The sequence below is a fragment of the Megalops cyprinoides genome, chromosome 3 (assembly GCF_013368585.1).
Source record: "Megalops cyprinoides isolate fMegCyp1 chromosome 3, fMegCyp1.pri, whole genome shotgun sequence".
Lineage (NCBI taxonomy): Eukaryota > Metazoa > Chordata > Actinopteri > Elopiformes > Megalopidae > Megalops > Megalops cyprinoides.
In genome coordinates, this window is record NC_050585.1 from 10791136 (window position 1) to 10805564 (window position 14429).

The 14429-nt window shown below is 40.0% G+C and overlaps 1 protein-coding gene across 1 annotated transcript in view; it reads right to left on the reverse strand.

Annotated features, from left to right (window-relative positions):
- Positions 1-13874, reverse strand: part of tmem132e (transmembrane protein 132E) — a 224859-nt gene extending 210985 nt beyond the window's left edge. The window contains exon 1 of the mRNA XM_036524691.1: positions 13570-13874. Coding sequence (XP_036380584.1) covers positions 13570-13630 — 61 coding nt within the window. The 5' untranslated portion in view covers positions 13631-13874. The remainder of the gene's footprint in view (positions 1-13569) is intronic.
- Positions 13875-14429: the final 555 nt, after the last annotated feature.

The following is a 14429-nucleotide window of genomic DNA, read 5'->3' on the forward strand; positions in this document are numbered from 1 at the left end:
ACAAAAACTGCATCACTTGAGACTAGACGACCTCACAGCAAAAAGATTCTCAGACATCTCCAAGCTCTGGGATTACTCTTTCATGTGTTTAGGTATGCACAGTTCAGGAAAGGACAAAGATAAGCAAAGCCTAGGCTTCATATTTACTGACATCTCTGTGGAATCTATTGATTTTTTCAGTATTTCCCCTCTTACAAAGATCTTCTGATCTAATCCGAATCTTAGCTTCTCACCATTAGTTGACTTTGTAATATCCCCACTGTCTCAACTGCACAGAGATGAAGGTATCAAATCTCTTGAAACCCATTTTGCTCCGAGGAACACAGTAACTCATCTTTAATTAAGTCATGAAAACATTTTGGAGGCAATGGGAGTGGTAACCCGATGCCTTTCACAAGGATCTAAAGACGTCGGAGTAATAGCGTTTTATTTTCGCACTCTCTCAGTTAACCCATCTGGGCTCCTTGCTTTTCTTTCGCCCGTTTTTCAGGGGGGCTTTCTCAGGAGTCTTGACAACCGGGAGGGTTTAATTTACGAACAAACGTGCTTCTCTGTTGCCAAGACAAGCGACTCCTGCTGACCCGGCAACACTGGAACTTAATTTATACCCCCACTGCCCACACAACTCATAACTCTAATCCAGGAGTTGGTCAAGGATCCAGAAGACTTGAAAAACAAAAAAAAACAAAAAAACAACCACAAGCAACAAAACAAAACAATGACTAAAATGTAAATGGTTGCAGGGGATTGAGCTGCTTCATTAATTATTAAAGGGTATCGTGTCCAATTACTTTTACGGTACATTTCTACATTGTCCCTCCATATTTTCCTCCGCCATGCAGATGGAAGAAAACTGTGCAGTGTTTTGCACACAGCTGTTTACAAAGAACTAGATCAGTGAATAAATCAGTCTCAAACAGGTGCTGTCTCCATTGATACATTGATCTGAATGCCATCTGCATCATAAACGGCCACACAACTGCCTGATTGGCTTGATGCTTCCCAGAAGTTCAAATGCGACGCAGCTTCTGATACATGCCGTTGTAACGGTCCACTAGTTGTGTCACCATCTGGACAAAAATCTGCATTCTGATTTGAACATATGAAAACCCACTAGCTCTCAGGTATTAAAACATCGCCACAGGATGACTGTGGAGAAGAATAGCACTGCATGCATAGTGGTATTCAACTTAAAGCAATTAAATGAATGTGATTAATTTTGACCAAAAACTTTCCAACAGGCATTTAGCCAAAAGGGCGCTGCTGTCTTATCCATTTGAAGATACAGTGGAGTTACACTGTTTTTCATTTTAGCATAAATACAAGCTCCTTGCTGATAGGTCTAAACTCTCTGATCAGCACTGATTGGGACTACTGACAGCACTGACCTGCATAGGAATAATTCAAAGAAATACCATTGATTGAGACTGTTTTTGAAAGTACTGTGCACAGAACAGGGCTTTGTACCATTGATCAAAAAAATGGCAAAGTATACGGGCCCTGCTTTTCCAGAATCATAGAATCACTGACAGAAGAAGCGAGCTAACCTTTAGAGGCAGGATTTCAGGATGGCAGCGTGACAACATTTTTGCAGTTATTATGTAATGTCTATCCGTGGAGTTTTCAAACAAGTTTTAGCTTACTGAAAACATTCTAATATTAGTAGATGGGAGACAGTGGCTAAAAAATGACAAATGGAGAAAAAAAAAAAACAAAAAGGAGAATGTAATACGAACTCAAAAAGTACAGTTGGCTATTTAGCCAAATATTTATAGCTATGGCTATTTATGGAATTTACGAGTGGACAGGGCAGTGCCTGGATTCTGAGCATTTGTACACAGTTATTAGGTACTTGACACCAGGGTTTTGTAGATTATGAATGCTGCTGGAACAATGACGTGCAATCAACAGGCTATTGTTGTCCCAGAGCAATTAAAGCCATATTCTAATGCATCTGTTACAGTGGCTGTTGGCGAGTGAAACAGGAGGCAAAGGTAAAACTAAAGAGGTTATAACTGACTGAATTTTTCTCCATTACACCAAATCACCAACAAACTGTCTGTCAGCACGTGTTGTTTTGCGATTACAATAATAACCTGAAATATGTTCAGTTGCCACATAACCGCACAGCAGAAACAAGATGAAATCTGTATTTTATGGCATTACACTTTTGTTATGATTGTTAAGCCGTGAAAGCACCAGAAAGTATTCAATGAAAAGACCGTGCAAATTTTCCAGTAATGCACTGTAACAGTGCTGACAAGTTAAGTTTCCTGTGCAGTCAGGTGCAGCATGGTTGATGTCTAAAAGTGCATGGCTCAGAACATCATACTGTATAATATGGTGAATTAGTATGTATAATAAGGCAGAAACACCAGGCCTCATAACAGTCATAACAATAACATTGGAATAATCACCAAACATAAGATCCTCTGACAAGTGCAAGCTGAGGCCCTAACACCCCATCCTCCAGTTACTTGGTTGTATTTTTGTACAAAAAAAACTCCTTGTGAAACAACAGGAATAGGCTTAACTGAGTAGAGAAGAAAGTTTGAAGGTTTTACTGATTTCAATCTTGTCCATACTTTATTCCAAAAAGAAAAAGATTCAAGGCTAGCCGAGTTCCACTGAAGAAAAGCTGTCAAGGCAGAGTCTGACACGCAATCTCTTATACTCTTTTGTCGAGAGCTGGGATAGTGTTTATGGAGGCACGCATCGGAGGATGTGCTGCTGTGAGAACAAAAAAAAGTAAACAGGAGAGCTGCACGCTCTCACACGTGCACAAGGAGGGAGACCGGAACCATCCTCCCCTCCATCTTCTAGAAGAAGAAAAAAAAAAACCTCAAAGCTTGCCAAATGACTTGATGAGTAACACAGTGTGAAAATCAACTGCGACGGAGATTTTCACAACTTGGAAAGCTGACATCCACACTTTCTGATGTTGAGGTGCACGTCGGATTCCTCAGGCATTTTCACTGATTTGTCATAGTTTAACTGCAACACCACTGTAGCAAAAAACGGCCCTTAAACGGGTTATACGGATTGTTCCGTTTTCTGCAGGATCATTGGCCTTGTCACTCACATGCAGCGTGATGCCTCTATCCAGCACACATTTACATGTGCGTATGAAGAGGGCTTAAGCTGATTCATATAACAGAATACATTTCATGACTGGTTTTTTTTAAGATGCATACAATTTTCTGAATCACTGCAGCACTCCATTTTAATGGGCAGATATTCAGCTATACAAGTCTTACATTTAAAGGGCTCCATTAACCAAACTTTTTAAGTGGCACATTAGCAACAGAAAAAAGGATTGCTGCAGTAGCAAGACAATCCAGATAATGAGTCAAGGAACAACGCTGACCCAATAAGCTCTGGGTGCGACTGTCGCCCACTAAGTTGCCTGGTTGTTCGATTGGAGGGAAAATAATGACAAGGACCAGAGCGTCGCGTCACCCTCCTGCCCCTTCCCCCGCAGCGCTGCGACAGTCCATTTAAATGCTTGGACTGTGAGCTCGGCTGATCTGCCGCATTAATGAGAAGGCCCGCGTGGGGTCGTGACCTCTCTGCGCAACAGCCAGACCTACAGCGCAGCAAAAAATAATCACCCACGGTAAAAAATAATAATAAAAAAGGCAGAGAGCCAGAGGACTTCAGGCTGTTTTCTCAGTCCAGAACCTGGGTTGTGCTCGGTTCTGTCGCATAAAAGAGGGAGGCCGGAATGGCGCGTGGCCTAGGATGCTGCTCGAGCAGCCAAAAAATGCTTGAGGGCAAAAATCTGGCCATATTTCTCTAGCTTCCACTGTGCCTTTCACAAACTGAGCCGGAAGCAGGCCACACACATCACACTACAGTTGACTGGGTGGTGAGATTGGAGTTTAGAAGTCAGCGTGAGCCGCTGTTAGGTGCTTTTGTTTTCAAGCAAGAGGTGGTCATGGTAGGGTTCGCAATTCTCATTCACATTCACACAAAAAGGTCACCACTATGATTGAGCAGAGAGGCTGAACACCATGCCCATTCCTATTTTTCCTGTAAGAATCTCTGATATTTCCAGGAGCATTACTGAAATACATATTATTTTTGATTCATTTTTCTCCCTCACAAGACTCATTGTTATAAACCTTCCTGAAATTTTACAGATAAGGATTTGGATAAGGATAAAAACAGCTATTTGCCCATTAATGTTCATCATTTCCCTCCTGTGAAAGATCAATTTAGTCATACTTTCAAAATATCCCCCAGATTTAACATTTGCAAAGACACTAAAACCCCTGAACAGGAGGGCACGCTACAGTATGGTGAAATAAAATCATGGTAAAATCAAGCATTTACGTTTTCATATGCTTAAGGGGAAACATTTTAGGCATCCCTCCATAAACAAACTTGAGAAACTACTTGTCTATAGATTTTTCTCACACACAAACAGCATATTGCTACTGTCGTCACCAGTTTTGCTCCAAATGGTCATCGCTCGCGACACCACCACAGTGATAGTGCAGTAATTCCTTCCTGCTGATGGCAAGTTTCATTTATTAATTTCAGCTGTGAATTCAGCAACATGTGGCGTTTTAGAATGGGTGAGGTGGCAAGTGGGTTTTCAGTATCAGCTCTGTGTACATAAGTATGTGGAGGCTGATGAAAAACAACTTTAGAGGAAAGTCAGCATATATGGCAGGTAGCATTGGATGAGTAGTTCGATGCATGGCCAAGGAAATGTAAGGAGATTTAAGGGGCGATGACATTTTTTTTCAGCTTGATGCATTGACAGATGGCTTGGATACATTGCCGGAGGACAGCCATTTATCTTGCACGATATACAGTCAAATCGAACACAAAAAAGGGGGCCTTTTCAGCATGGTCGGAAAACCTTGATTCAATTGCGATTAAAAGCAACTCCCTAACTATAAAGGAACACTTTGCAAAAGGTAGGCCCTGTTTGTCCCTAATGCACAAGGGTACTTCAAGATGGGCACGATACCGGTTGGGGGGGGTCTCTCGTTCAAAGGACAACATGCAATGCTTGTAAACAATTTGTGCCCTCCTTTCAGAAAACAGCACTGAGCCCTCAAGCTCTCGGCAGGGGGTCCCGAGTCACGCCACATCTGCAGGAACCAGCATTCCACAATGAATTCTTTCACTGCGAATCAAGGAGAACCTCTTCAGAATTCTAGCTGGTGGCTCTTAATGCTCTTATAATATTCTTTTGTGACACCACATTTGAATGCCACCGCATGTGGCACAGATGTACCCAGAGAAGCACGCAACAGCCAACATGCATGCCTGACTACATTGTTTGTACAACAGTTTCAAAGTACAAGCAACACATTCAAAATGCTATAAAACAGACAAAGCATGGTTAGTGATTTTCAAAGTAGTACATTCTAATGAGGTTCGAGTCCATTAAGCTCAAAACTGCAGTCTCCACCGCGACAGAATATCAGTAATTAAAAGGGTCATCTTTATCATCTTTACAAATGTCAATGTTACGTAAAATTACTGAAGCAAGAGGTGATTTTCCAGCAAACGCCAAAAAGTCACAAATCAACTGTATTATTTCACACTCAGTATGACACAGCATCAATAGAACAACCTAAAACAACAGCCAACTCACTCAACTGATTAAACTTAAGGAAAAACTGATTACTGGTTACTCAGAGCAATGTATTATTTTGGCATTACTGTGCATCTCCCATTGGCTCATGCTAGTAAAGGCTCCTTAACAGAATCACTGGATTACCTTGAATAAAGCCACCACCAATGGTGTGTGGGCACTGAGGTAAACAAATAGAAATCTCTAAACAGCAGACACAAACTTACATCCAGCCTCAGTTGGCTCCCTTGTTTTACTGCGGCTGCAACCCATGAAAATCAATTTACAAAGTAAAAGGACAACACAGGGATGATGAACGAGCTGCAAAACATCACAACAAACAAGCTTCCCAAGCGTTAAAACCAACAGATGGCAACTTTGGAAAGGGCTGACATCCCACTCTTCCCTTTCTTCCTTTCGAGATAAGGCCTACTGTGTCATGCTGAGTCAAACTATAACCATGGGCAAAGTCTGCAACGCTTCCACACTGAATGGAGAGAATCAAGGGGAACTGCAATACGACATCCCAAAGAGAAATCTACAGACATGACAACCAGGTGTACCAATTCAGAGCTCTGACAAAACAAATACCATGAATGAATCAATCTTTTGGGGCAGCCTTGTTGTAACTAGCTGGCTCAGTGTGAAGAACTGACAGGTGGGCTTTGAGTAGAGACCATCACATTGTGAGCAATCTGGAGCATTCCCCGTATCAAACTGAAAGTGCCCACTGTTGGCAGTGATGATAGGAAACCAATTCATTTGGACACCTTAATGCTAGGCAGTACATTAAAGGCCAAAGCCATTATTAAAAGAGTAAACTGAGAATTAAAAAAGAGGGATACAGTACTGAACCAGTTCAAGTACTAGATACATCTCACCACTGTTGAGCGGAGCCTTTTGTTTACTGTTTTTTTTCCCCTGATTGTTATTTTCTGACACGGTGCCAGGATCCATCTGAACACAATACACCATGTGGATATGCCTGCACGTGTTTGATCAGTGAAAGGCTTTTAGAGGTAATAACCTCTTCTTTTGTCAGCATTCTCTCACCTAATTAATTTGTAGACTTGCACCAAACTTATCTTTGGTCTCTCTTTATCCAATTAATCACTGCTTAATCACATTCAATTACCTTATTTGTTCAACTAGAATGACTATAGCAACATGAAGCAGATTTCAACTGAATTGCAGGTTACAAAATATAATCATCAAAAACATAATACTGTACTTACTGCAACAACAACAGAAAACTTGCATAGTACTGATATCCTCTAGGGATACAGAATAGGTATGTCTGCTTCTAAGGATTATGAGACTTCTGTAAATCAGTGTACCAATTGCTTTTTTCTTTTTTAATACTCAGTAAAAGCTGTTAGAGAACCGAAACCATGGAGGACTACACGGATGCCAGAGTTCTGGTTAACAAACAAACAAGTCCCTGGAGAATGCAACTCATCCCAGAATTAATGGCACACACTCCGCTGTTTCAATGTTTATCCAGCGTCTTAATCCTCCACCTGCTGTCTAACTGCACTGTCACTCAGACTGAGCTCAACCTTATTCAGTAAATATGCTATCTTTCTATCTCTGACTTCATAGCCAATGAGCTCACCATGCTTCACACATTAGTACTCTGCCCCTAGTATTGTTACTAATTAATCATAACACCATCAAATTACATACATCTTTTTATTCAGATGCAAATATTTGTAAATGTGTTATACAGTTTAACCAATGGCTTGTTGACTGCCATCTTGCTTGCCATTCCACCCATTTCTCCTTTGACATATTCTTCTAAGGAATGAAGACAATGTTCAGCTGGGCAAGTTGGGATCCGAATAGGATCCGAAATCCCCCCCCCCCCCCCCCCCACCAAAAAAAAAATCATGAACTAAACAATGATTAATAGCACTATTTATTCAGTGTCAAGAAATGGTCACTCAAGACATAGAGGACTAGAACTTGCTGGTTGGCAGCTCGGCTATAATGAAGGCCTAATCATTTGTCGAGTGTGACAAACAGCCTTATTAAAGTAACCTTGTTACAGCACATCAGATCGATATCCTGGGTGTTTGAATTTGCTTGAGTCTACTTTGCTCCAGTAAGACAGTGCTGTTGTATAGCAAATATATACATATATATTTGCAGTATTTTATATATATATATATATATATATATATACACACACACACACACACACAAATACTGATTACCAAATTATAGTCCATAAATATGTATGTACTCGTCATATTTAAATGTCTAAAGCCTCCTGAGAAGGCTTTATTTTGTGTGCGACTGTATTTTGCATAGCTAGGGCCCTTCATTTTCCCTTAATACTTGAGTAACTGACCTGGAGGGTGTATTTCATGAATTTATGAAGTTAATTATCAGCAGTAAACCTGTTTAAGTTATGTAATTGATATCACAAGTATTGCATCTGCTTCTAGTCTATTTGACTTTTGAATGCAATAGCTGGTAGTAAGATTTTCATTCTTTCCTGCCAAAGAATTTTATTGTCGATTAGTTGGTGACATCATTGTATGCGTTTTTCATGCTGACTCATAATGCTCAGACATGTAGCCTAAGCTACATTGCTTTACTGGGGTGGACAATAGAGATGGCAAGACCAAAGACCTTCACGACCAAAGACCTCAAAAGTGTGGCAGCATTTCACTCTTTCGCACATAACTTATTTTTATGCTAAACAGCACGTGTGTTACGTTACATGGTTCGTTATGTTTTCATTAGCATTATTAAGCTTCTCATAGTTTTCAGTTAACATTTGCTATATTTTTTAATGTTAAATCACTGTTTCCTCAAAGCTAAAATTAACTAGAACTAAAAGGGGTAACTCTGCCAAGAAGGTTGTGAACTGCAACATTTGCAAACCTGACCTTGCCTGGATCAGTTATGCTCAAGCAAGAGGTGGCATGTTGGCTGTCTGGATGATGAAAACTCATCTCGTTAAGTTAGTTAGCTAGCTAGCATAGCTAATGTTAATGTTAAAAGCCATGTTACTTCACGTTATGAGCTATAACATCTTTTATTTTGAAATATATTTTCTCTTGATGAATAAATTATTAGATGTTGAACATACAGTGTTGCAAATAATAACCTATTATTCACAACAATCCTGTTCACATTCCAGATGTGCCCTAACTTTACAATGTTAAACCAGAGCCCGTCTGCTATTTAGAAATTCTCTGCTTAAACGTTGCATTGTTGTCATGGCAATGTTTATGGCTGGAGATAGTGTTGCTGCCGAGTGCACAAGTTTAGAGAACACTGGAGAATTTGATACTTTCTAAATCGCGAAAGATTTTTACAGCTCATGTCTATGTGTGCATGCCCAGTGTGGGTTGCATTTGGATTAATTCAAACAAGTTATGGGTTTGTTGGATCTCGTAATGCTACCACGTATGGATTTCTTCAAAGGAAGCAGACTTGTATTCCCCAGCAAGCAACTGCCCTCACTGAATTAGTCCTAGTAACCATTCATTAAAAGGCATATTTTTGAATGAAGTTCTCATCTTTATTGTCAGTTAGCATATGCCTAAAACAACCTCAAGCTAAATTTAAAAGCCGATAGATAAATAAGAGCCATTGAGTATTTGTGCAATTCATAATCTGAATAGTCGATTATTAGTTAGGTAGATTATTCGACTACCAAAATAGTCGTTAGTTGCAGCCCTAAATGTAAATATGTCATGCAAACTGAATATAGGTCTAAGAAATAATACCATCCCTGCTCATTTATGCTGTTCAGTTCAAACACAGGGAGCAGGAGGCAGGTGTGATTCTGGACATTTGGTCATGTATAATTACACAGCACAAGATCATCACGTGACATATGGTGCACCACCACATTGACTAAAAGTGAAATACCTGTGGATTTTTTTCCCCCAAAAGTGTTTACCATACTCATACCATTCTGGCAAGTCCAGCAGAAACTCAAATTTGTTTCTAAATTTGGGACATTCTGATGGAAAAAAATAATGAGGAAGAAACAAAAACAGGTATGCCTCCCACAACTGACTTTGGAATTTTAGTCGAAATCATTGCGGCCATTCTCTGAAACTGTTTCTGGATAAACCTAGAGCTGACCATCACCCTTATTGTAATACCCATTGATATAACTGACAATTAACAGACATCTGCTGACTAATGACATCTATGAGAGAGGTTCTTTCAGTTGACAGCAACAATAGGCCTATATCTCTACCATAAGAGAATAGCAAAACACTATCCAAATTTTATTTCAAGGAATAAGAAAAGTTACATATGCTGATTTTTTTTTTTCATTTGACCCTTTTTATTGTGTCAATAAAATCAATGTTTTGGATTAATTGCACAGTCTTACCAATAGATATTATAACAAAAGCACTTAAGACAATATTTCAAAGCCATTCTCTAGTTTCTCCGATTTCAATAATGCTCATCAGTTCCCCGTTATCTCAATATCGATTTAAGCAACTAAAACCTCAGATAAGTATTGTGGTTTGCTTAACAATTTTTAAATGCATCACTGGGTTGAAGACATTATGTAATCATCCCTGTGTATTTCTGTCTGTTTGTCTGTCTGTCTGCCTGAACAGGACAACTGAAAATGTTACTGACAGATTTGGATACAACTCTGTGACATTACTGCCTGTGGAACAAGGTGATTATTCAACTGTAGGACAACCACTGTGGGACAAAATACACCTCTCAATAATTAAATCTTCTCAACATCAGGACATACAAAATGAATATGAATTGGGAGTCCAGTCCCCCAGTGCATCTAATTCATTCGCTTGTGGGTTTTCTACTTTGCTGTGAAACCTGCCACTGCGAGGGGGGGGGGGGGGGGGGTCGCTGTCAGTAGTCAAGTAAAATACTGACTGGACATTTAAATCCAATGGATAATCTTTATGTTCTATAATCATCATGAAAAGATCAATACCACTGTCACAGAGGGATCCAATACAGGTCTGCTGCTGGGTTCATTCACAGTACAGGAAAATAGAAAATGAGAAGAAAAACTGAAAAAATAAAGCACCTTTTCCAGCGTGATTTTGAGGGTCTTGTAACAGTGGCTCATGATTGCAGTGTAGGCAGTTCGGGCAACCTGACTGAATCCCTCTGTGTCAAAGAAGACTTACTGCTCCTCACTGAGGTCAGTGAGAAGGAACAGTGGACACACAAGGAACCAGAAATCTGTGTACACATCGCTAGTCAGACAAAGCACTGTACCACTTCACAGCACACATACTTGAGGGAGGCTAAAAAGGACTTCCCACATTGAGAGGCCCTTTTAATGGAAGGCAGACAGGGCATTCTGTTTAAAGCGTTAGTGTGAAATGGGTTAAACCACTAATACATACATAACAAGGCTGATGCTCTCAGAGATTAGCTGACATTTTTTCATTGTTTCTTTCATTCAAGTGACTCAGCAGACAGAATGCAGCCTATTTGTCAATTCAGTTCAGCCATTTCTTGATGAAATTTTTAACATAAATGGTTACCTTAAGGCAAGAGTCTGGGTGGCAAGGGAGGGGGTGTGTTAAAACAAGAGATTCAACACTTAAGTACAGAGGCTAGAACTGTATCCAACACTACAATGACTATCTCACTGGAGGGGAAAGAATGCACTACAGTAAATATGTGGTCTCTGTGCCATCCAAGTCTGGCAATGATCCAGAAACCTCCATAGTGTCTCCTACTCACAAGTAAAATTGCACTGGCGAGAGCATTTGTTTTCATTATCCAAGAGGGAGAGGATATGTTAACAGAAATAAAATTCTGGGGAAGAAATTTTACTGCAAGCTGCTTTACTCCTGAAGCTGTATCACAGATTTCATCCATTCAGATTTCAGGAAAAATAATCAGGTAGGTTTGAAACCCAGTTAAGAAAAAAAAACTATGTTTTAATGAAAAGTAGCCCCGAAATACTGTCAGGGCTTCCCATGACCCAGACACTTATGACAGGAACCTCGGTTCACAGCCTGCCCATCCTTGACAGTTAAAATCTAGCATTCTTATCGATGTAGAGCATGGTATGGAGGAAAGAAAATTAAAGTCTATTGTTGTTGTAGAAAAAAACAAACTGCCATTCAATGTGAGACTGGATTATAATTACTATTTCTTTATTTTGAAAAGGGATTATGATAGGCAAACAATGTCATGCTTAATTCAATAAGCAAACTGAAAAAAAAACTCTTGCTGTTGTTTTGATGCATGTTTTGAAAAGTAATCCTTAGCATTTCAGTAGTCATTTAAAGTTTAAGATCAAAATAGTTTGAACTTTGAACTGAAGGTTCACGAAAAAGGTTCACCGTGTTTACTCTGCGGCATGGATTTTATTAGGATAGGTACAGTGGCTCACAAGAAAAAGTAAAGTCATCAGCTAAATGCTACTTCCATCAATGTGTGCAAGTACATTTTACAAGCTGAGTGAAACAAAACAGAGACAAAATCCACTTATCTCTTGCAAAAAAGACATGTTTTATTCCTACAAAGCTGGGATGAAGTGGTGCAGGGATTTGGGTAAAATAAAGGAAACCAAACTTCATATAAATCCATCTATATTAACTTGCAACCTAAAACTTGTGGAAATCCGATTCCAATAATGAAATTTAGTGGAAAAGAAAATCCTTTGGATTCTAACAACCACGATACACAAGAAATGTTGACGTCAGTGGACAATTGTCATTTGCTATTTCAACTACGAGAAAAAAAAATCACAGGCCCTGTCATATCGTCGTGTGAAGCTCTCTCATATCAATGCAAAACAACTAGCAACTGAAAACTTAAACTAAGACAAACTAAGCTCATTTTATAGGAATAAATCTAACGGCAACCCACACGGGCTTGCGAATTAAGCGCAAAGTATAAAACATACTGATACAGATATTTAAATAACCCCTATCTGCGCCTTAAGACATGGTGCAGTGGAAATTACCGATGCACTGGAGACGCCCGGGCGTCAATAATTCATAGTCCCCATGTGTTATTAAGAGAAACATAGTGATCAAACATAGCAAACAGCTTAAGACATGAGAACCAAAGCAGGGCGCAATCAAGAATAAATAAGCAATGTTATTCACTCGCTTTCATTAAGAATTTCACTGCATTAATTGTGAGGCACTCTGGACTACAAACAAAGGCTTAGCCAAATACAGCAGCCTACTTAGGAACAATAAGATATTGCATGATTTTCCAACAACAACTTCAGGGATGAGGAAATAAAATTTAACTCCGTGTATCTATTCTCAACCCAACTTTCAAACAGGTGAGGTGTTCAGATTGATATTGGTTTGCTGAGACCGTTGACATTTACAAATTGATTAAACGATTATGTAACCGCAGTGGTGCGTTTACACAAAACGGTAAATTAGCTAGATTGAACGAATGATGTACAAGCCATCGATGCATATTTCTTCTAGCGGCAAAGCAGCCTCAGCACGGCCGTGCTCCCACCTTGTGGAGAGATGCCGCTTGCGACGAAGTCTACTCGCGTTAACCACTCACAGCGGCAAGAAAAGCCAGTACACACTAGGCTGGTGTTGCCTCAGAGAAACACAGTATTACAAAGCAATAACAGTTAATCACACAGGTTTTGTAATTTAGCACACGATGCTCTTTGATGAGATAGGCTTTTGCTATCTGAAAATAAATTACGGATAACGGTTAGCTACGGGAAAGTAGCCTCTTGACGTCAAATGTACGTTGTGTTGCACACTTTGCATTAATTACAGATTCTTAGCTATCTTCTAGCGTGTGTTAGAGAGAGAGAGAGAGAGAGAGAGAGAGAGAGAGAGAGAAATCATGATGAGAATTGCCAATGAGCATTTAGGAGAGAAAGCATTGCAGCTGTAGTTTCTCAAAATGCATCCTAAAGAAATGACACAATACCACTCCACACCACATTACACTAACAGAGAACAAAATACGACGTAGAACATGCATGCAATGTGTTGAAGGTAAACACTTACCATTCGAGATGAGGGCTACGACACACAGAAGTGTTACGCTCCAAATTCGTGCAAATGACATCGTAGACACGCCAGTAAATCCAGTTAGCTTGCTATAAAATCGTTATCTTCTGAAATGCCGCTGACCTGTCCTTAGGCTAGATAGCCTGAAGTTTAATAATATGAAGCAGTTGCGTATTTACAGGAGGTGATGTTGAACTTCTTTCGTGGATGTCACGCGAACTCCGTTATGCCAAAACCAATCTCAGTCAAACTGTAGGCGAGCTGTTTGTCTACCACATAAAAGGCACGGAGAATGCCGGGTTCTTTCTCCACGACCGATAATCTCTGTACGCGTGAAAAAAGTTCCAGATATCCGGATCAGGTGCCGCAACAGACTCCCACGCGTTTGAATTCGAACACTCTCCTCCGAACCAAATATTCCACAGCAATGGGAGTCACGCTGACTGTCCAGATCCAATGCCAACCAGGGAAGTTTAAAACTGTAATCCACCACAAACAACAAGATGGAAAATACAATACACTAATGTACGACTAGTTACGTCTAAAATAGCAGTGATGTATGGAACATTTTCTTTCGTAGCTACGTTCAACAGTCCGCAGTCCCGACGTTCAGACAGAGCTTTGCGATTAGAAACAAGGAAAGGAAACTGAAGCTAGCAAGCTAGCTCCACCGATAGTTGAGGTTTCACCCGCAGCCGCAAGTCCTGTTGTTTACCGACTGTAACAAATTGAGCACTGACTGTATTTTTTTTCCCTCCAAGACAAAAGTCCAACTGTGCAACAATTAGATTGTTTGTAGGCGCTGTAAACAGTGTAGCTACACAACTTTCATTCTTCGGTGTCCGGCGACCGAGAAG